This window comes from Oncorhynchus keta, chromosome 28 (assembly GCF_023373465.1).
Source record: "Oncorhynchus keta strain PuntledgeMale-10-30-2019 chromosome 28, Oket_V2, whole genome shotgun sequence".
Taxonomy (NCBI): Eukaryota; Metazoa; Chordata; class Actinopteri; order Salmoniformes; family Salmonidae; genus Oncorhynchus; species Oncorhynchus keta.
The window spans coordinates 33,721,276-33,744,008 of NC_068448.1; the positions used below are offsets into that span (position 1 = coordinate 33,721,276).

Genomic DNA, 22,733 nt, shown 5'->3' on the forward strand with positions numbered 1-22,733 from the left:
ATAAGAGCCTAGGCTACACACACTTAGCGGCTGCTGTAGTGAAACCTGAGTAGGAAGCTGAGGTAGAGGGAGGGATGCGGGAGGAGACATCCCTAGGTGAACACTGTGGCGCTAGTTAAAGGACAGCGCTGTGGTCATTAGACCCTCCTTTATAGGTTTGAACCAGCATCACAGCCTTAATGAGGGAGGTGTGTGTGGGGTGGAAATGCCTATTCCTGTGTGAGTTTTCCTCTCACCGTATGCACTCCACCTTGCCCCACCAAGCACACACCCTTCCCAGGCTGCATTGCGCCTCCGATCCTGGCTGAGTGCCTTGGACACGTGCTAAAGATTTAAGAGTGAAATGAAAGAGGGGCTGTCTCTGTGTGTAATTTAGCCTGGGAGAAGTGTGTGTATGTGTACGCACGCTGCCAGAGACGGACAGCGTGGCACCGGAGGCAGCGCCTGTCGCCACGGCTCCGGGCCCAGAGGAGCCTTTCGCCATGGCATCCATGCTTGCCGGGGTAGAGGCCAGCCCCTGTTTCGGCTGCAAGTGGGCCCCAGACACCCAAACATAGATCACATTTCAATGGAACTCAATTGAAGCCTGAATATCTTTTTTTCTTGGTAGGCCTATGCTTTTTTTTTTATTAAAGGTTTTTGCCATCATCTAGAGTAGGTAGGCTAGGTGTGAGGAAACAGCTGTGCCAAATACTCAACCCTAATCCCATAGCATTGTTTTGTCTGGGTTTGAAGTGTTTACAAAAGCACTGGGTCTTTCTGTTCATGTCCTGTCCTCTCCTCTTTGTGCTGGGGCCCAGCCTAATAACCGCCACTGCAAATTGTCGTAAATAGGTTTAGCTAACCGACGAAGGAAGCTGCGGTCTATACGCTCTATTGAATTTGGAGATCAGATAATCCTATTTGGCCTGATCAATACCATCCGCAAAGACCTTTAGGGGAAGGGCTGGCGTAGATTCTCCAGTCTCCTCTTTCAGCTTCTCTTCTCGCTCTCTCTCACTGTCGCTCTGACCACCATTTGCCTCATGCAGCACGACACATCCTTCGCATAGAGTTGATCAGGCTGTTGGGCCGTACATTATCATGCTGAATCATGAGGTGATGGCGGCGGATGAATGGCACGACTATGGGCCTCGGGATCTCATCCCAGTATCTCTGCATTCAAATTTCCATACATAAAATGGAATTGTGTTCGTTGTCCGTAGTTTATGCCTGCCTATACTATAACCACACTGCCACCATGGGGCACTCTGTTCATAACGTTGACATCAGCAAACTGCTCGCCCACACAGAGCCATACACGCTGTCTGATCTCTGCCCGGTACAGTTAAAACTGGGATTCATCCGTGAAGAGCACACTTCTCCAGCATGCCATTCGGCATTTGCCGAACTGCAATTAGGTCAAGACCCTGGTGAGGATGACTAGCACGCAGGCGAGCTTCCCTGGGGCAATTTCTAACAGTTTGTGCAGGAATTCTTTGATTGTGCAAACCCACAGTTTCATCAGCTGGTCTCAGACGATCCTTACAGGTGAAGAAGCCGGATGTGGAAGTCCTGGGCGGGCGTGGTTACATGTGGTTGTGAGGCCGGTTGAACGTACCGTCAGATTCTCTAAAACAATGTTGGAGGCGGCTTATGGGAAATTAACATTAAATTCTCTGGAATCAGTTCTGATGGACATTCCTGTAGTCGGCTTGCCAATAGCACAATCCTTAAACTTGAGACATCTGTGGCATTGTGTTGTGACACAACTGTGTTTTAGTGGGCTTTTATTGTCGCCAGCACAAGCTGCACCTGTGTAATGATCATGCTCTTTAATCAGCTTGATGATATGCCACACCTGTCAGGGGGATGGATTATTTTGGCAAAGGAGAAATGCTCACTAATAGGGAAGTAAACACATTTGTGCACAACAATTTCCACCTATAATTTAGGCCAAACAACTAACTCTTTCCCTACTGTATTTATTTATTTGGCTCCTTTGCACCCCATTATTTTTATTTCTACTTTGCACATTCTTCCACTGCAAATCTACCATTCCAGTGTTTTACTTGCAATATTGTATTTACTTTTTGCCTTTACCTCCCTTATCTCACCTCATTTGCTCACATCGTATATAGACTTGTTTCTACTGTATTATTGACTGTATGTTTGTTTTACTCCATGTGTAACTCTGTCGTTGTATGTGTCGAACTGCTTGGCTTTATCTTGGCCAGGTCGCAATTGTAAATGAGAACTTGTTCTCAACTTGCCTACCTGGTTCAATAAAGATGAAATAAAAATATAAAAAGATTTGGGGAGAAATAAGCTTTCTGTGCATGTAGAACATTTCTGGGATCTTGTATTTCACTACATGAAACATGGGATCAACACTTTACATGTTGCGTTTTTATATTTTTGTTCAGTATAAATTGAAGTGAAAGTACACCACAATACCCAGACATTTAGTTTAAATCAATGTCGATACGCCTCGGAAAGGAATAAACTGAGATCCGTCTCGTTAGTAGTAGCTCAACCAGTCTTCCCTTATTATATTGATACTTGAACTCCAAGTATCGATTAAAAAAGGGTGGGGAGTGGGGTTTCTTCTAGGTAGTGTTAGCTAGCGCTAGTCTGCTGTGCCTTCACCAAAAAGTCTGTATTTTTCATCCTATAGCTTGTTTGCCATCTTTTTAAATAGTGAGTCAACATGTTTTAAGCACTAATGTCCCTGACTGATCAAACCGTGTTTTCTCATGCTCGCTCTGCAACAGACCTATAGTGATCAATATGCATGGAATATCAAATTGCAATAAAATCGCAGTATCGAATCGCAATACATATAGAATTGTGAAAATCACAATACATCATATCGGCATCTAGGTATCGTGAGGTCCCTGGCAATTCCCAGCCCCAACACATACACAAATACAGAGTGGCTATGTAACGTGTGTGTGTGTGTGTGTGTGTGTGTGTGCAGGCGAAGTGGGAGAAGCAGACTGAGGAGGAGGGGACGCCCCTCACCAGGTACTTCAGCCAGTGGAAGAAGCTAAGGGAGAAGGAGATCCAGCTGGAGATCTCTGGGAAAGAGAGGGTAACTATCAGACACACACACACCTACATACCAACTGTTTTAAGATAAAAGTATTTTCAGGACATTCATCCAAATTAAACAAACATCCCCATCCTATTTTTACAAACGATATGTTTAACTTGAAGGTTTGAGTAACATAATGCATTGATGTCAGTGGGAAATTGGTGGAAATGTTCAAGGTTGTATGCAAACATTTTTTAAGAATTTTACCCTTTTATTTGTTTTCAATGGGGCCGGTTTCCAGTGGTTTTTAGGAAGTAAATATGGCCTAAATGTTTAACGTGTTTTTTAAGTGACTTTGCTGCATCATCTGGATCTTGAGCAATGGTCTCATTGTCATGTGGTCCCAAATCTTTTGACAAGAAGTTTTCCATGTCACTACATTTTGAAGTGGAGTTGCATATTGACATTTCCTCTCTCATTTAAGATGGAAGACTTGGACCTCCCTGAGATCAAACGCAGGAAAATTCAGGAGAAGAAGGCTGTGGACAAGAAGGAGTTCAAGGATCTCTTTGAGTCCGACAGCGACTCCGATGACGACGGAGGACTCAAAGTCAAAGGTAACCCCATTTACATACACAGCTGGGTCCTGTTCATTACACACCAATTGGAAACCGAGAGGGATGACTTGGACCTGTCCAGTAAGAAACACGCATTTTGGTTTCCTGTTGCCAAATTGTCTCACTACATTTCCTGTTAGAGCTGGCCAGTAAAGACTCCCAGTAGTGTCTCTCACCTGATGAAGCGCATGCTTGAGGGTCCTATGCATGTCTTGGCCATTAGGAGGCTGCATTGAGTTGCACAGAGTCCATCTACAGCAGGCATCGTCAACTAGATTCAGCCATGGGATTTTTATTTTTATTGAGCGGATGGTCCATGTGCCGGAACATAATTACAAATAATGTTTATACTGCAAATTAACCGCAATAAGCCCTAACATGTATACATTTTGCCTTAAAACCAAATCATTTCAAACCTTCCTTATATTTGTATACACTCATGTGTGGGAATACTTAAGAACATTTTTTTTTTAATTCAATTAACTTGGAGCTGATTTCCTGGTGTTTTTTTTACAGTCATATTTCCAACAATAAATAATACAAAATAAATAAAAGTTTACATTTTTTTTGATCGCTCAGAAAACTTGGGTGCCACATAAAACCACCAGTTAGGGAACCCTGATCTATATGCTGTTGGCCAACAGCACAGAAGCATACTCTCTAACACACACACTGTAATACACAATTAAGCGCCTATATGGCAAGGATACAACACAATTTTTGGGCTCGCTCTTTTTGAGATAGTACGTTACTTCTCTACTCGGAGTGTAAGCAGTCTTGAAGTCGATGTTCGTGAATCCTGATCCAATCAATGGCTCATTCTGAGGGAATGTACAACTGACCTCAGTGTAGCCATGCAGCCCTCCCAGCAAGACATGCTCTATCCAATTAGTTGGAGTTTACTTATCTCTCTCTCCTATATTTCTTTCTCCTATATTTCTCTCTCTCCTCTATCCTTCTATATTTCTCTCTCCCTTTCTCACTCTCAGCTGAGTGCAGCTGTCACTCCTGTCTTCCTTTAAGCCCTGTGTGTCTGGCCCTCTGCTCTGGGTCATCCACAGGACACGGGCAGGGCAGGAGTCCTCTTTTACAGCTTTACAGTTGGACAACCTTAGAGGTCGGAAGGAGAGAGTGAGGGGGCGGTAGGGGATTTTCTTTTCATCTGGTCCTCATTGTAGGGAGAGTTTCCGCAAATGGGCGGGCAGCTGCCGGCAAGCCGCGGGCCCACCTCGCCCCGGCGGCACGTCCCCTTGCGCTCTCTCTCTCTCTCTCTCTCAGGAAGCACAGGCTTGGATCCCGGTGGGGGTTCCTAATTCAAACCAGCCCACCGGAACAGCCAGAGGTGGCCGCTCCCCAGTACTTCCCCTACTCCCCCCTCCGCTTCCCTCCAGCTCCCAGGGCTTAACTGGCTGCCCCCGCATGTCCTCCGCACACACAAACCAACCAACCCACCCTCCAGCCCTTGACAACCTTCCAACCTTTGGGCAGCTTACCAAACTGTGGTTGGTTGGAGTCAGCTGAGATTCCCCAGTGGTGGAGATGAAGAGGAGGAAAGTGTGAGGGGAGGAGAAGACTCGTTTCTATGAATGTGTCTAGTTGTTATTGGTTTCTATGAATGTGTCTAGTTGTTATTGTGGGGTGTCAAGTCCTTCAGGTCGTTTGGGGGCAGACAGGCATGTAGATCCTGCTGTCCCTCACAACCCCAGTCTAGGTCTAAAATATACAGGTTAAGATTAGGATTCTAATATCCCAAGAATTCTAAACCATTGTACCAGCAATGCAAGCGAAAATGACTGGAAGTGAATGTTAGCAGTACGGAAAGTTTGCCACCAAAGTGGAAAAATAACTGCAATCGTAGTGAAGTTCAGCTAACTACTCAACTATTTTCCTGTCATTCTATTCATTTAAACATTTTTCAAATGCGTGGAATTATTACTTTTTCCTAACCTGTATATTTTCGACCTCAACCCCAGTCCGGTGGTGGGTGGGTCAGCCGGCTGGCTGGCTTTTGGACAATAAACAAATAAACAGAAAAGCCAATATACTTTTTCCGCCGGCCAATTGTCCAGGATAAAACATTTTTTTGCCTATTCATTGATGGAAATATTACATTTTGGCTGGTCATTCGGATTGGTCATTCTAGGTAGCTCACTGTGTATCGGTGTGTGTGGTCAATATGCTCTTAGTAGCAAGTGTTGGGAGTGTGGCAATTGAAGTGTCTGCCTCTCTCCTCCTGGCTACCAACATCTTATCAAACCCTACTTTAAAGCTCAGGGACCACTCTGCAGTGGCCTCTGCCACACACACACACACACACACACACACACACACACACACACACACACACACACAAGACAGACTCGCCTATTTTACAGAAGGAATTTGTAGCTGTCTGAAGTGAAGCCTGCCTGCTATCTCCATTTTATATATTTAGGCAGCAACTGAGTGTAAGATGTGTGAAATTGGCTGTGGTAAACTGTCATGAGTAATGCATTCTCAGCTCCATCACCATGCAGGTAATAGGCAATTCCAAGGTGGTTAGATGCTACCTACCTGCCTGCATTTGTACACTTCTGGGCCCATATTCATAAAGCATCTCAGAGTACGCAAGCCTGATCGAGGATCAGGTTTCCTCTGTTCATGTAAACATATTAATTATGATTCAAAATGAAAACTGATCATGTATCAGGACTCATTCTGAGATTCTTAATTAAAAGGATACTTCGGGATTTTGACATTGAAGCCCTTTATCTACTTCCGCAGACTAAGTTGAACTCGTGGATACAATTTTTTATGTGGTTTGAAGGAAGTTGCTAACTAGCGTTAGCGCAATTTCTAGAAGTCTATGTTAACTGCTACCATTCTAGTAGATACGATTAACTTCCAGTCATTGTGTTGACACTAGTTGACATTGGCTCGTGAAACTACCTCCCTTTGCAAAATTATTTTTTTTTGCCTATTCTTTGATGGAAATGCCAGTCAATGGAAATGCATTTAACTGGTCATACTTATTGGTTTATTTACATAATTTAGTTTAATTATATTGGCGCATGTGTACAATATATTCATGATGTATCTTATTTATCACACCCGTAGAGCAGGGTTCCCCAACTGGCGGGTAGTTTTGCCCCCAAGGGCACATTTAAAAAACGTTTTATATATTTTTTATTGTTTGACATAATAGACTTAGAACACTGGGAAATCAGCTCCAAGTGATTTTAAGAAATCTGTTCCAAATTATTCCCACACATAATAGATAGAAACAAGATCGTCTACAAATGTAAGCAGCGTTTGAAATTGTTTTAGTCAAACATTATACTCTTATCTGTTTGGGCATCTTGAGGTCAATTTTCTATCTACAAATGATTTGTAATTATGTTCTGGCCCCCAAACCATCTGCTCAAGAAAAAAATTGGCCTGCGGCTGAATCTAGTTGATGATCTCTGGCGTACAGCATACAGATATTGATCCTTTGAGTCGAACAGACAGCTCAAGAGCTGCTGCAGCATCTTGTGGTGCTTTCAAGACAACTGGGAAAGAAGACAGTTCCCGAATTGGATGACCGTTCAGAACTTTTTCTCCAGTCGCAGCTATTTTTAATTTTTTTCAGTTGAATGCGCTTAAGTCGTAAGTGCCCCTTTTTCTCCCCAATGTCTTGATATCCAATTTGTAGTTAGTCTTGTCCCATCGTTGCAACTCCTGTAGGGACTTGGGGAAAGGCTACGGTCGAGAGCCATACGTCCTCCGAAACACGACCCTGCCAAGCCACACCTATCGCTTAACCCAGAAGCCAGCCGCACCAATGTGTCGGAGGAAACACCGTCCAACTGGCGACTGTCTGCATGCATGCGCCCCGGTCCGCCACATAGGCATCGCTAGAGCGCGATGGGACACGGACATCCCAACCTGACAAACCCTCCCCTAACCCGGACGCCGCCTCATGGGTCTCCCGGTCACGGCCGGCTGCGACACAGCCCGGGATCGAACCTGGATCAGCTGAGCCACCCGGAAGGCCCTCTAGTTCCCAGTTGTTTTGAACGCGGCATCAAATGGCAGGGGAAGGCAGGCTTCATCAGCGCGTCACACCACATTGCAATGAGCTGGAGGCAGTATGCATTTTGAAAACCTACTTAATTGTTTGAAACCTGAATGTTTTAATGCATATTATGAGGCATGTCTTACCTTGCTTCAAAATAGCCTATTAGATCTTCGGCCTTTCTAAACTGATATTTTCATCTGTCACATGAAGCCGTTCGCTTGTGCATTGCCCGTTTGGCAATGGTGTTTTCCCGCTAATTGCGTTATGGAACGAACATTTGTGTGTAGTCTACTACCTTATGTGCATTTCTGCTCTTATAATGTGAATAAATAATAGTTTATTTAAAAAATAATTGCTAAACGTTCTGATCTGTTGCATCAGATTCATTGCATTTTTTGTTTTTATTTTATATGTACTGGTTGTATGAATTTTCATCTTATCGTCCCACAGCTGTCCCAGAGTCGGTTTTGGAATCTGCTATTTCTTTCTCGACAAACTGACCAATAGAATAGGTAGCCTAAACTTTTCTAGTAGATTGACCAAGACTAGTGATTTTGCTGTTTGTTACTCGTCTTGTTGGCTGAGGAAAAGTAAATGTGGACAGTTATTCTAACATGTTCAAAGCGCACATCCGAATCCGTTAAGACCGCACATCATTGAATCCTCAACTTGCATGTTCTGTTAATATGAATAACCATATTCTAAATGTGATTTCTGTCATTCTGATCACCGTGGGTGGAACCCCTAATCAGGTTATGCACCCAGTGCATATCCGGTAAATTTCTATACTGTCCGGTAAATTAAATGTTGTCGATCAAATATCCGGCAGCACATTTTCCATACGGAAACCCCGATCTAAATAAAACCAAGTCAAAGCTAATGAGGAGTAGTAACTGTTACATGATATTGGATTTCTCTCTCTCTTCTTGCCAGACAAAAAGGGAGGCTCTGACGAGGAGGATGACGATGATGCTGATCTTCTTCAAGAGCTGTCTGACCTGAGCGACGATGAGGGGGTGGGGGAAGACCATGATGGTGCTTCAGGTTTGTGGACTGGCTTCTCTCTTACAGAGCAGGACAAAGATGTGTTTTCCACACTACTAAGCTGAACCAAGCTGGACTGGACTGGCCTGGTTACGCATCCACTGTAGTTTCTGGAACTGTGACGGAAAGGCTAATGTGAAAATGGAACATGCACGTCAGCGGAGTACGGTTTGGTTTGGGTCTGCACACTAGTGTGAGTATTAGAGGACACGTACAGGGAGTACGGTATGGTTTGGGTCTGCACACTAGTGTGAGTATTAGAGGACACGTACAGGGAGTACGGTTTGGTTTGGGTCTGCACACTAGTGTGAGTATTAGAGGACACGTACACGGAGTACGGTATGGTTTGGGTCTGCACACTAGTGTGAGTATTAGAGGACACGTACACGGAGTACGGTATGGTTTGGGTCTGCACACTAGTGTGAGTATTAGAGGACACGTACAGGGAGTACGGTATGGTTTGGGTCTGCACACTAGTGTGAGTATTAGAGGACACGTACAGGGAGTACGGTTTGGTTTGGGTCTGCACACTAGTGTGAGTATTAGAGGACACGTACAGGGAGTACGGTTTGGTTTGGGTCTGCACACTAGTGTGAGTATTAGAGGACACGTACAGGGAGTACGGTATGGTTTGGGTCTGCACACTAGTGTGAGTATTAGAGGACACGTACAGGGAGTACGGTATGGTTTGGGTCTGCACACTAGTGTGAGTATTAGAGGACACGTACAGGGAGTACGGTATGGTTTGGGTCTGCACACTAGTGTGAGTATTAGAGGACACGTACAGGGAGTACGGTATGGTTTGGGTCTGCACACTAGTGTGAGTATTAGAGGACACGTACAGGGAGTACGGTTTGGTTTGGGTCTGCACACTAGTGTGAGTATTAGAGGACACGTACAGGGAGTACGGTATGGTTTGGGTCTGCACACTAGTGTGAGTATTAGAGGACACGTACACGGAGTACGGTTTGGGGGTCTGCACACTAGTGTGAGTATTAGAGGGTATGGTTTGGTTTGGGTCTGCACACTAGTGTGAGTATTAGAGGACACGTCTGCACACAGGGAGTACGGTTTGGTTTGGGTCTGCACACTAGTGTGAGTATTAGAGGACACGTACAGGAGGGTCTGCACACTAGTGTGAGTATTAGAGGACACGTACAGGGAGTACGGTTTGGTTTGGGTCTGCACACTAGTGTGAGTATTAGAGGACACGTCTGCACACAGGGAGTACGGTTTGGTTTGGGGTCTGCACACTAGTGTGAGTATTAGAGGACACGTACAGGAGTACGGTTTGGTTTGGGTCTGCACACTAGTGTGAGTATTAGAGGACACGTACAGGAGTACGGTTTGAGTTTGGGTCTGCACACTAGTGTGAGTATTAGAGGACACGTACAGGGAGAGTACGGTTTGGTTTGGGTCTGCACACTAGTGTGAGTATTAGAGGACACGTACAGGAGTACAGGGAGTACGGTATGGTTTGGGTCTGCACACTAGTGTGAGTATTAGAGGACACTGCACACTAGTGTGAGTACAGGGAGTACGGTATGGTTTGGGTCTGCACACTAGTGTGAGTATTAGAGGACACGTACAGGAGTACGGTTTGGTTTGGGTCTGCACACTAGTGTGAGTATTAGAGGACACGTACAGGGAGTACGGTTTGGTTTGGGTCTGCACACTAGTGTGAGAGTACACGCACAGGGAGTACGGTTTGGTTTGGGTCTGCACACTAGTGTGAGTATTAGAGGACACGTACAGGGAGTACGGTTTGGTTTGGGTCTGCACACTAGTGTGAGTATTAGAGGACACGTACAGGGAGTACGGTATGGTTTGGGTCTGCACACAAGTACACGGGAGTACGGTTTGGTTTGGGTCTGCACACTAGTGTGAGTATTAGTGTGAGTATTAGAGGACACGTACAGGGAGTACGGTTTGGTTTGGGTCTGCACACTAGTGTGAGTATTAGAGGACACGGTATGGTTTGGGTCTGCACACTAGGGAGTATTAGAGGTACGGTTTGGTTTGGGTCTGCACACTAGTGTGAGTATTAGAGGACACGTACAGGGACTACGGTATGGTTTGGGTCTGCACACTAGTGTGAGTATTAGAGGACACGTACAGGCCTGCTCCAGAATTGATCTCCAGCCTCCTACCACTTTTGTGTTGACAGATCTGTAAGGAATTTGATGGGGTGTAATCAAAATGGTGATGGTGCCACCTAGCCTTCCAATTGAACTAAGGGGAGCTTCCAACATATTGTTCACTCCATCTAAAGGGAACCTGCCATATTCTCCACTGAACCCCATTTTGGGCAGAACTAATCCCAATCACATTTCAGAACAAGCTATTTACATACATTGCTGCCTGATATTGTCTTGCGGTGTGATTTTGTTGCCTACATGTTTCAAGTTATTGTATAACATCAGTAAGAAAAACAAAAATAATTCCTACTTAAAGGGTAATCAAGGGATTGGTACATAGGCCCAGATTTTTTGACTTTGGCATTGTTTGAATCCCAGATTGCCCCTTTAAATGAATCCCTCTTTCATGCTCTTCTTTCTCCTGTCTCTATAGATGATGATGATGGTGGTGATGATGAAAAAGAGGGGGCTAAAGCCTCGAAGTCGCCCAAACAGCTGTCTAGCATGGCTCTGAAAGAGTTGGCAGAAGGAGACGAGGACTTGGTGGAAGACCTGGAGCTCTCCGACCAAGACTGACACACACTAAGACACACACACAACGATTGGGGGTGGAGAGAAGAGTGTTGGCTCGGAGCCCATCTTTCCGTACATTCAATCATTACTACTTTCCCTGTGGACTCCTTTCTACTATAATTTGTTTTGGTTTGCTCCATCAATGTGTACAGTACAAACATGTTCTTAATGCAATTGCACATTACAAACCGACCATGCAATTGTATAAAATAAAATATAATTCCTAGACCTCTTTGTTTGTTTCTTAGTGAGACACTACTGATGCATGTATGCATTGTTCATTTCAGTGTACAGGATTGTGAATGAACAAGTGTGGTGGGTTGTAGCCAATAAGTGTGCGTGTGCAAGTACATGAGCACCTGTTACCCTGTTTTGAACTAGGGTTTCCTGTGCATTTACTAGGGTTGCCTTTAGTAAATGTAATTTGTTAGAAGAAAGGGCTTGACTATACTATAGCTGGGCTGTGCTATCCTATGGTGGGCTGTGCTGGGTATGGGGGAGGGGTTCCAGCCCCAGGGCAGCAGTGTGCCAGGCAGGCACAGCCATGTCTGATGTCTTGCCAGTCTTCTCTGCCCAGGTGGTGAAGCAGGAACACAGACTGTCTGTTTCCTTGCCAACTAACACACACACACACACTTAATCCTCATTTTCTGCACCATCACTACATTTCCTTCCACTGCTTCTTCAGACTTCCTCTATATCATTACTCCTCTCATCCTTCCTCTGCTTCTTCAGACTGCCTCTATATCATTACTCCTCTCCTTCCTCTGCTTCTTCAGACTGCCTCTATCATTACTCCTCTCCTTCCACTGCTTCTTCAGACTGCCTCTATATCATTACTCCTCTCATCCTTCCTCTGCTTCTTCAGACTGCCTCTATATCATTACTCCTCTCCTCCTTCCTCTGCTTCTTCACTGCCTCTAATATCATTACTCCTCTCCTCCTTCCTCTGCTTCTTCACTGCCTCTATCATTACTCCTCTCCTTCCTCTGCTTCTTCAGACTGCCTCTATATCATTACTCCTCTCCTCCTTCCTCTGCTTCTTCACTGCCTCTATAGCATTACTCCTCTCCTTCCTCTGCTTCTTCACTGCCTCTAATATCATTACTCCTCTCCTCCTTCCTCTGCTTCTTCACTGCCTCTATCATTACTCCTCTCCTTCCACTGCTTCTTCAGACTGCCTCTATAAAAAGGAGAGTGGACTCCTTCCTCTGCTCTCCCCCTCCACTCTTTCCCTCTTTCCACTCTCCTTCCTTCTGGTAGTGAGTGTATCAAGGTAACATTGGAACATTCATTAACAACCCCTAGGCACTTGTGTAGATGTGAAAGGACTGGATAGGTATGAGCAATATGGCTAAAATTCCACCTAAAGCCTACCAGCAAGACATTTGTCTCGTGGTTTTCTAAGCAGACAAAAGAGACCGTTCCTTGATAAATATCTCATATTTTTTGCAGTGCATCTTTAAGACCGTTTTAAAGGGTGTGTGCATGAAAGGGTTTCCATTAGGAAAATTTGGTGCCCGACATTTGATCAGCATTTTAATTTACTGGACATTTTGAAACATTTACCGGACCCATGTGCATTGGATGCATAACCTGATTAGGACGTCCACCCACGGTGCTCGGAATGACAAATCACATTTAGATTATGGTAATTCATATTAACAGAACATGCAAGTGGAGGTTGGAACGATTTAAAATATATATTTATTTCAACCTTTATTTAAACGGTCCTTAGCAAATTAACATGAGCACTTTGATGATGTTAGAATTGACATTTTACTTTTCCTCAGCCAACTAGATGAGTAACGAACAGCAAAATCAGTAGCCTATTACAGTCTAACGTTACTATCTCCCATAGTAGAAAAGTTTATATATTCAATTAGTCCGCTTGTCGTAAAATAAATGGCCTATTCCAAACAGATCAGACTTTAGTTTAAAATGTTAAACTATTTATTCAACTAAGCGCAGCAATGTGCACAAGACGGTAGGATACGCGCCAATTTAAATGCAATTAATGGGAAAACAACATTAGCCTATGACAACGCACCGCACATGATAGCAGTTTTATGTGATAGAGAATAAAATATTTGTTAGAAATTTAGCAAGATGGGAGATCTAACAACAACTAACATGGGTTGCTAATATTATGGCGATTGTTCCTTTGGTTAGGCCTAGTGGACAATGAAAGTTTATATTTACTGAACAAAAATATAAATACCACATGTAAAGTGCTGGTCCCATGTTTCATGAGCTGAAATAAAAGGTCCCAGAAATTCTCCATAAGCAAAAAAAAAAGCGTATTTCTCTCAAATGTTGTGCACAAATGTGTTTATATCAATGTTAGTGAGCATGTCTTCTTTGCCAAGATAATCCATCCACCTGACAGGTGTGGCATGTCAAGGAGCTGATTAAACAGCTTGATCATTACACAGGTCCACCTTGTGCTGGGGACAGTAAAATACCACTCTAAAATATGCAGTTTTGTCCCACAATGCCACAGATGTTTCAAGTTTTGAGGAAGTGTGCAATTGGCATGCTGACTGCAGGAATGTCCACCAGAGCTGTTGCCAGAGAATGAAACGTTTATTTCTCTACCATAAGCTCCCTCCAATGTCGTTTTAGAGAATTTGGCATTACGTCCAACAGGCCTCACAACCACAGACCACGTACGTGTATTGCGTCGTGTGACCGAGCGATTTGGCAGTGAAATTATGGTATAGGCAGGCGTAAGCTACGGACAACGAATGCAATTGCATTTTATCGATGACACTTTGAATGGACAGAGATACCATGACGAGGTCCTAAGTACCATTTTCGTACCGTTCCTCCACCTCCATCACCTCATGTTTCAGCATGATAATGCACAGCCTCATGTCGCAAGGATCTGTACACAATTACTGGATGCTGAAAATGTCCCAGTTCTTCCATGGCCTGCATACTCATCAAACATATCACCCATTGAGCATGTTTGGGATGCTCTGGATTGACTTGTGCGACGGCATTTTCCAGTTCCCGCCAATATCCAGTAACTTCAAACACAGCCATTGAAGAGAAGTGGGACAACATTCCACAGGCCAGAATCAACTGCCTGATCAACTCAATGCGAAGGAGAGGTGAATGGTGGTCACACGAGATACTGACTGGTTTTCTGATCCTAGTTTTTTTTAAATGTATCTGTGATCAGTCATATGAAATCCATAGAATAGGGCCTAATGGATTTATTTCAATTGGCTGATTTCCTAATATGAACTGTAACTCAGTAAAATCTTTTGAAATTATATTTTTGTTCAGTATAAAATAATTTCCTCCACGGATATGGTCTGATTTTGGCTAGGCTATTTTGAAGCAAGGTAAGAGATGCCTCAATATGTAGTGAAACGTTCCAGTTTCAAACAATTAAGTACATGTTTTCAAAATGCAAACTGCCTACAGCTCATTGCAAAGTGGTGTGTGACACGCTGATGAAGCCTGCCATTCGTTGCTTATGCATTTGCTGTTTGAGATGCTGTAGCAGCAGCTCTGGTACTACTGTACATGTGCCAATTTAATTCCTCAAAATGATGCAAATTAACCTATAGACCAATAAGCATGAAAAGTCAAATGTATTTACATCGACTGGTATTTCCATCAAAGAATAGGCTAAAAAGCATTATTTCGCAATCGATTTTTGTTCTTCTCCTCCGGGACAATTGGTCAGTAAAATCAGCTTTTCGGATGTCTGAGTGATTAACCGAAATGATGGTTCTTTTTCGGGTTTAAAAAAAACCGAATTGACCAATTCGTTCGGTTTTTACTGTGAGCTCAATGCACACACTGCACAGTTTCTCTAGAGATAAATCAGATCCAGCTGAACTGTGCAATGTAGTAGGGTGTTGTAATTTCCAACAGGCCAATATTCTACATGTGGCAATTAACCACAGTAACCAGGTTTCCATACAACCGTTTTATGCGAGTAAAGTACATGTCAGATAAATAAAATGTAATGACAGGCCTGATGGAAACAGAAGATTTGTTGGTCAACTTTCCAAATGTCTACAACAACAAAAAATGCTATAAGGTGGGATATTTTTGTGTCTGTAAAATTAATTATGTGAGAAATGTAGGTGGAAAACTTGGGAGTCACGCAATGACATGTTGTGGTCATTGCAGGCTAAAGATTAAATAAATGATGATGCTTCACCTGGAATGCTTTTCCAAAAGTCTTGAAGGAGTTCCCACATATGCTGAGCGCTTGTTGGCTGCTTTTACTTCACTCTGCGGACCAACTCATCCCAAACCACCTCAATTGGTTTGAGGTCAGGTGACTGTGGAGGCCAGGTCATCTGGTGCAGCACTCCATCACTCTCCTTGGTCAAATACCCCTTGCACAGCCTGGAGGTGAGTTGGATCATTGTCCTGTTAAAAACATCAGATGGAATGGCGTATCGCTGGAAAATGCTGTGGTAGCCATGCTGGTTAAGTGTGCCTTAAATAAATAAATTACTAACAGTGTCACCAGCAAAGCACCCACACACCATCCCACCACCTCCTCCATGCTTCACGATGGGAACCACACATGCGGAGATCATCTGTTCACCTACTCTGTCTCACAAAGACACGGAGGTTGGAACCAAAAATCTCAAATTTGGACTCATCAGACCAAAGGACAGATTTCCACCGGTCTAATGTCCATTGCTTGTGTTTCTTGGCCCAAGCAAGTCTCTTCTTCTTATTGGTGTCCTTTAGTAGTGGTTTCTTTGCAGCAATTCGTTCACGAAGGCCGGATTCATGCAGTTTCCTCTGAACAGTTGATGTTGAGATGTGTCTGTTACTTGAACTCCGTGAAGCATTTATTTGGGCTGCAATCTGAGGTGCAGTTAATTGGCGATTTCTGAGGCTGGTAACTCTAATGCACTTGTCCTCTTGCAGCAGAGGGAACTCGGGGTATTCCATTCCTGTGGCGGTCCTCATGAGAGCCAGTTTCATAGCGCTGCACAAAGTTCTTGAAATTTTCTGCATTGACTGACCCTCATGTCTTAAGGTAATGATGGACTGTCGTTTCTCTTTGCTTATTTGAACTGTTCTTGCCATAATATGGACTTGGTCTTTTACCAAATAGGGCAATCTTCTGTATACCACCCCTACCTTGTCACAACACAACTGATTGGCTCAGATGCATTAAGAAGGAAAGAAATTGCACAAATTAACTTTTAACAAGGCACACCTGTTAATTGAAATGCATTCCAGGTGACTACATCATGAAGCTGGTTGAGGAAATGCCAAGAGTGTGCAAAGCTGTCATCAAGACAAAGGTTGGCTACTTTGAAGAATCTCAAATATATAATATATTTGGATTTTTTTAACACTTTTTTGGTTACTACATGATTCTATATGTGTTATTTCATAGTTGTGATGTCTTCCCTATTATTCTACAATGTAGAAAATAGTAAAAATAAAGAAAAACCCTTGAATTGAGTTGGTGTGTCCAAACTTTTGACTGGTACTGTATATATATAATTATTTTGTCTTTGGAAATTGTTCCGAGGGTCTATAAAATGGAGGCGACCCACAAGCCACCAGTTGCCCATCCCTGATGTAGGCTGTATCTTCAAGCTGTTGGCTAGAGCACACATGCCACTACCAGAGAGGGCACACTCGCTATATAATGCAATTTTGGGGGGGAGAAAACCTGCAATTGACTTGAAAATGCAATGGAAACACATTTAACTTTTATTCAGTAATTGGGAATTTAACCGGAAAAGGTATTTTATGTGCGCTACGTCATCACACACAGCTTTTTATCCTCAACAAGTCAATTTGATGGAAACACATCTCTGATGGAAGAAATGTGCAAATGGTTTTTATGGTGATTTTTCACATGAAAATCTGTCACCAATTGGATGGAAACCTAGTTTGTGACCATAATCCACTGCACATCTACTTGTCTGGTCTGTTTGTTTTTTTTACGCCTTCTACAGAAGAGACCGAAGAATGGCTGATATTGAGGGGATATCGAGAGCAGCTGTTGCTTCGCGAGTTATCGCTTCCTGAAAATACGTGATCTAAGGGATTCATAGTTGGTATTCAGCAGTCATAAAAGTTTGCCTTATTTACTTTGAACAACTACAAAATAGTTATTTTTGTCAGACCGCCTGTGTCGTAGCTCTATAGAGATGAGTTGATGACTTGGAATGAAATAATAAAGATATCAAATAAAACAAATGTAATATACACAACAACTGAAATATTTTATTAAAGTAATGTGAATATATGATGGTCAATAAGGGATAAGCAGTAATGGGCAGTCACTACCAATCATGAGACTTTTATTTATTATTTTATTCTGTGTTACAGTATTCAACCCAAATAATTAAAACTGAAATATAAAACCGTGATTATTTTTCAATAATCTAAATTGAAACCGAAAGACTTCAAAAAGCACTAGGTCACTCAGCACTATAAATGATCGTACAGAAGCCGGCTATTAGGCCTTCCGGCTAACGGAAACCCTGTTGCATACAGCACTTGCACACAATAGCAACCAGTTGAGTAAGAGCTGACGACCAAGCCAATGAAATCCCAGCAGTGACCAATACATGTCAGTTTGACAGCTTCAGTGGAAACTGTTTTCTTTGAAGGATAAAGGTGTGTGTGTGTGTGTGTGTGTGTGTGTGTGTGTGTGTGTGTGTGTGTGTGTGTGTGTGTGTGTGTGTGTGTGTGTGTGTGTGTGTGTGTGTGTGTGTGTGTGTGTGTGTGTGTGTGTGTGTGTGTGCATGTGTGCGTGTGTGTGTGTGGAAGGGTCAGGTTTATCCCCACAGGCAGGGAGGCCTTGGCCTGCGGCACAACCTCACACTTTGACAGCTGGTGTTGACCTGAACCATGCCCCCAGGAGTCCACTCTCCTACAAACACACACCATCCAACAGTCAGAGAAAACACTCCAAAGAGTATTCTCTGACTACTCGTATCACTGACTGCTAGTATTCAAGTGAGGAGAGAAAAAAGTCGTTGAGCGTTTCTGACAGTTGGATGCCTTATCTTGGCAAAGGTGAAATGCTCACTGACAGGGATGTAAACCAATTTGAGCACAACATTTGAGAGAAATAAGCTTTTTGTGCGTATGGAAAATTTCCAGGATTTTTATTTCAGCTCATGAAACATGGGACCAAAACTTTACATGTTGCGTTTATATTTTTGTTCAATATATATTTCCCGAGCTTTCTTATATCTCCTGTATATAGGACAGACACTTCAAACCTTATTCCTTGTTATAAAATGTTTTGCTGTCTTTTTTGCCATTTATGAATGTGTTACTCCACGCGTTTCTATGGGCTATAATGGTAAAAGGTTCAATTCAATATTTGATCAAATAATGAAGAAAAAAAAAGTAGACCTAAATTGTAGGTCCTAAAATTAAAAACCAAATAGATAAATGATCCATGGTATGACCATCTTAAAACACTAGCAGTTCCAATTCTAGTTTAGTATCCCCCCTCCCCAATGGCTTAGACTTTGTCTGCTTTTTTTTTTACCCATCTACCAATCGGTGTCCTTCTTTGCAAACCATTGGAAAACCTCCATGGTTTTTGTGGTTTAATATGTGCTTGAAATTCACTGCTCGACTGAGGGACCTTTACAAGTAATTGTATGTATAGGGTACAGAGATCACAGGAGGCTGGTGAGGGGAGAACAGCTCATAATAATGGCCGTAACGGCGCAAATGGAATGTGTTTCACGTATGTGTTACCATTCCACTAATTCTGCTCCAGTCATTACCATGAGCCCGTTCTCCCCAATTAAGGTGCCACCAACCTCCTGTGACAGAGATGGGGTAGTCATGGCCGTAACTACATATGAGGACACAGAGGTCCAGACCTCTGTCATTTTTTTCTCATTTGAAAAAACAAATATATATATTTTGTGCACAACAAAGAAAATCAGTTACGGGTCAAAATCTAATTATTGCATTGATCAAAGCTCAGAGTGCTTATATTATTGATCTGACAATTCTAATCACACTGCCTCTTTGGAAATTAGCAGAATCATGAACAGTGGTATGTTCGTTGTGTTCTCTTGTGTCCCCCTGATTTACCTCCCTGATTTGCCTTTTTAGGGTGCCTGAGACCTGAAATGAACTACCCCAGCTCGCAGCCGGCTCAAGTAGCCAGCTAGAGAGAGTCAGAGATGCTGCTGACAGTGTATTTGCGAGATGCTGGACAAAAGGCCATTTTAAAACCGTCCCGCGACTCCTGCTATGTCTACAGACATCCCCCAAACAAACAAAAATGGACTCTTGGAGAATGAGTGCACATCTGGTAAATACTTGATTATAGATTATGTCAGTCAGTTAGTTGTCTGCCGGCAGAGACTTTTATTCAAGTAACGTTCAAGGGCTCTGGCTACTACTGCTAAGCCAGCTAGAAGGATGAAATAAGAAGCTAATGTTAAACGGAGCCTACCTCAGCAGGAGTAAAAAATACACTACTAAGTTCTCGTAATAACTTTGCTTTACAGAGAGTAGGCTACTGAGACAGGTAGTGATGTAGCGCTCAGTGGTGAGGCTAAGGCAGGCTGCAATGCATGCAGGAGGAAGCAGAGGAGGCCGAGACGGAAAGAAAGCAAGCAGAGGTTAGTACAGTGGTTTTCAAACTTGGGGCCGGGGCCCCATGTGGGGTACCCTGAGAACACCTGTACTAATCTTATCAAACATGTTAGGAATGAACTAAAACAAACAAACAAAATATATATGTTTCAATGAACATCTCCACATGGCCTATATTCCCTATAGGCCTACATTAAAATACACCCCCCCCCAAAAAATGCAAACTCTACAGTTTTAAAAATGTAAAATGTTTTTGTTTCGTCACTGCTGCTATGTGTCAGTGTAAATCATTTCTCATATTTCTCCCCATTCAGGGGTATGACATTACTGTTGTATAGATAATAGGCTATGTGTTGAACTTATAGCCACCAAGGTGACAATGGCTGGGGTCATTTTTGTTTGTAATTACTGTTCTCCAAATATAATTTAAATGGAAAAAAGAAAGAAACTGGTTATGGCCATGGGGGTAGTCATTTAAAAATCATGTTAAACACTATTATTGCACAGTCCATGCAACTTAGTATGTGACTTGTTCAGCACATTTTTACTCCTGAACTTATTTTGGCCATAACAAAAGGGTGGAAAACGTATTGACTTGACATTTCAGCTTTTCATTTTTAATTCATTTGTAAACATAGTTCCACTTTGACATTATGGGGTATTGTGTGTCGATCAGTGACACAAAATCTAAATTGAATCCCTTTTAAATTCAGGCTGTAACACAACAAAATGCGTAAAAAGTCAAGGGGTGTGAATACTTTCGGAAGGCACTGTACATCAAAAGTCCTAATAAATATTATTCCCTCATATTAATCTGCTGAAGTAGCATTCAAGATTGGGGCTTTCTTTTAATAATATACAATTTGGAGAACATAAAACGGCCAACAAAAACGTCCGTAAGAAAAGTACCACCAAAAGTTAAGCAAGTCACATTTTGCTCAGTCACAAAGAAAACGTTATTCGTGCAACTACATTTAATGAACCCCCGAAACACATCTGTAACCTTATTTCCATCATAAGCATCATTCTGTACAATTCAGCGTGTTTGTATCTCCCACAGTAGTTAACAGGATTTTCCAATGACATTAGCTCTATGAGCCGAAGCCACCGTTTCGTCACCATCCCATATCAGTAACATTTGGCCCTTTTTTTATCAGGGCGTGTCAGAGAAACAACTCAGCGTAGACTGCTGGCTTATGGGCACAACACTGCGTTGTGTGCCTTTGTCACCTTTCAAAGAGTCCCCCTTTGTCTCTTAAAGACAGTTATATGGTACCTGGCCCACTGTTCTCCTTAATATACCACACCTCCCTAAGACTACACATTTTTTCCCACAAAGCAAAAACAAACCAAAAATAAAACACCAGAAACAAACATGAAATATCGTCCTGATTCCACATATCCGGTAATCTTTGGTTTTGGACTGTGGAATGCATAGTTGCAATAATGAAGGGGGTTTTGAGTCCTTTCGCTCCAGCCTCCGGAATTCTCAGTTCCTCTGAGCTGTTTGGGCTCCTGAGACTGGGAGTGGGGAGAAAAGTGAGTGAGAGAAAAGAGGGAAGAGGCGTCTTCCTTTTAAGTGCTGGGCGCCGCCGGGTGTGTTGTGGAGCAGAGAGAGCGAGAGGGGGGGCTTCCTTCAGCCCAGGAAGGAATAGTTTCCGTTAGCGTCTGTCTGTCTCACTCAGAAGAATGTCGTAGTTGTGGCGCTTCGCTCTTTTTTTTGGCAATCTGACTGAGACCAGCTGTCTGCTCCCTCCCTCTCTTTCTCGTTCTCTCTTTCTCTTTCTCTCTCTCCCTCTGTCGCTTCATGACGTCTCTCCCTCCAGCCCACTGTCGGTCACGTCTTTGGATTCTGCTTGGCTATAGCCACAGTGGAGCTTGAAGTTGAAGTCTGTTCAGTTCATTTTCTTTAGTTGTAGTTTTTAAATTTTTTACATGAAATGGGGACAATTCTATGTCTGTTAAAGGGGGTTTCTCTGAACCCTCTCTACACCCCTCCTCCTCCTCTACAGTTCATGTTCCCTGTGCAGCCAGTTGAGTCCTAGGAGGGCGTCTTGGCCCCCTCGTAGACCCCTGATGCGGAGCCGTTCTCCTGCTTGGGGGAGGAGTGACGCGGGGGCGGAGGGCCGCTGTAGGGAGAGGAGCTGCTGCTGGCGACGGAGGGGGGTCGCAGTGGGACCGCCAGAAGGTTGTCGGACAGAAGGGGGTCCCTGTCCGGGGGACGCAGGGCAGATGGCGGTACCGGGAGCGCCAGCGGGAAGCTGGTCATGTAGAAGAGTCTGCCAACGCGCCGCGCCACCTGAGAGGGAGAGAGCAAATGCCACATGCCGAAGTTAGAGCCGCTCAGCTCACCATGTCACAAGCCGCGTCGCAAATGGCACCCTATTCCTTATATTGTGGCCTACTTATAACCAGAGCCCATAGGACGTAGAAGCCCAAAAGTAGTGCACTATGTAGGGAAGACGGTACCGTTTGGAAAGCAGCCTTGTGTTCTACTGTACCACCAGCCTGAGAGAGAGGAGAGGGGTAAGGGCTATGGTACTGTATGCCTGACAATCTGTGTTCTGACAAATGGACTCACTTTTAGGGGCTACACTATCTATCTGCTTTGGTTAACTATATGACACACTACTAGCTTCCAGCACTCACTAACAAACACACACACACACACACACACACACACACACACACACACAAACAAACAAACGCGCGCGCACACACGC

At 43.5% G+C, this 22,733-nt stretch overlaps 2 protein-coding genes across 5 annotated transcripts in view; one reads left to right on the forward strand and one right to left on the reverse strand.

Annotated features, from left to right (window-relative positions):
* noc2l (NOC2-like nucleolar associated transcriptional repressor) overlaps window positions 1–11,655 on the forward strand; it is a 33,148-nt gene extending 21,493 nt beyond the window's left edge. Inside the window, exons 16-19 of the mRNA XM_052482841.1 lie at window positions 2,960–3,073; window positions 3,501–3,633; window positions 8,606–8,716; window positions 11,288–11,655. Of these exons, the coding sequence (XP_052338801.1) occupies window positions 2,960–3,073; window positions 3,501–3,633; window positions 8,606–8,716; window positions 11,288–11,430 (501 nt within the window). The 3' untranslated portion in view covers window positions 11,431–11,655. The remainder of the gene's footprint in view (window positions 1–2,959; window positions 3,074–3,500; window positions 3,634–8,605; window positions 8,717–11,287) is intronic.
* Window positions 11,656–17,643: 5,988 nt separating this feature from the next.
* The window catches only part of LOC118361078 (sterile alpha motif domain-containing protein 11), an 88,569-nt gene continuing 83,479 nt past the window's right edge, over window positions 17,644–22,733 (reverse strand). For all 4 annotated transcript variants that reach the window (XM_052482843.1, XM_052482842.1, XM_035740826.2 and 1 more), the window contains one exon: window positions 17,644–22,309. In XM_052482843.1, the coding sequence (XP_052338803.1) occupies window positions 22,052–22,309 (258 nt within the window). In that variant the 3' untranslated portion in view covers window positions 17,644–22,051. The remainder of the gene's footprint in view (window positions 22,310–22,733) is intronic.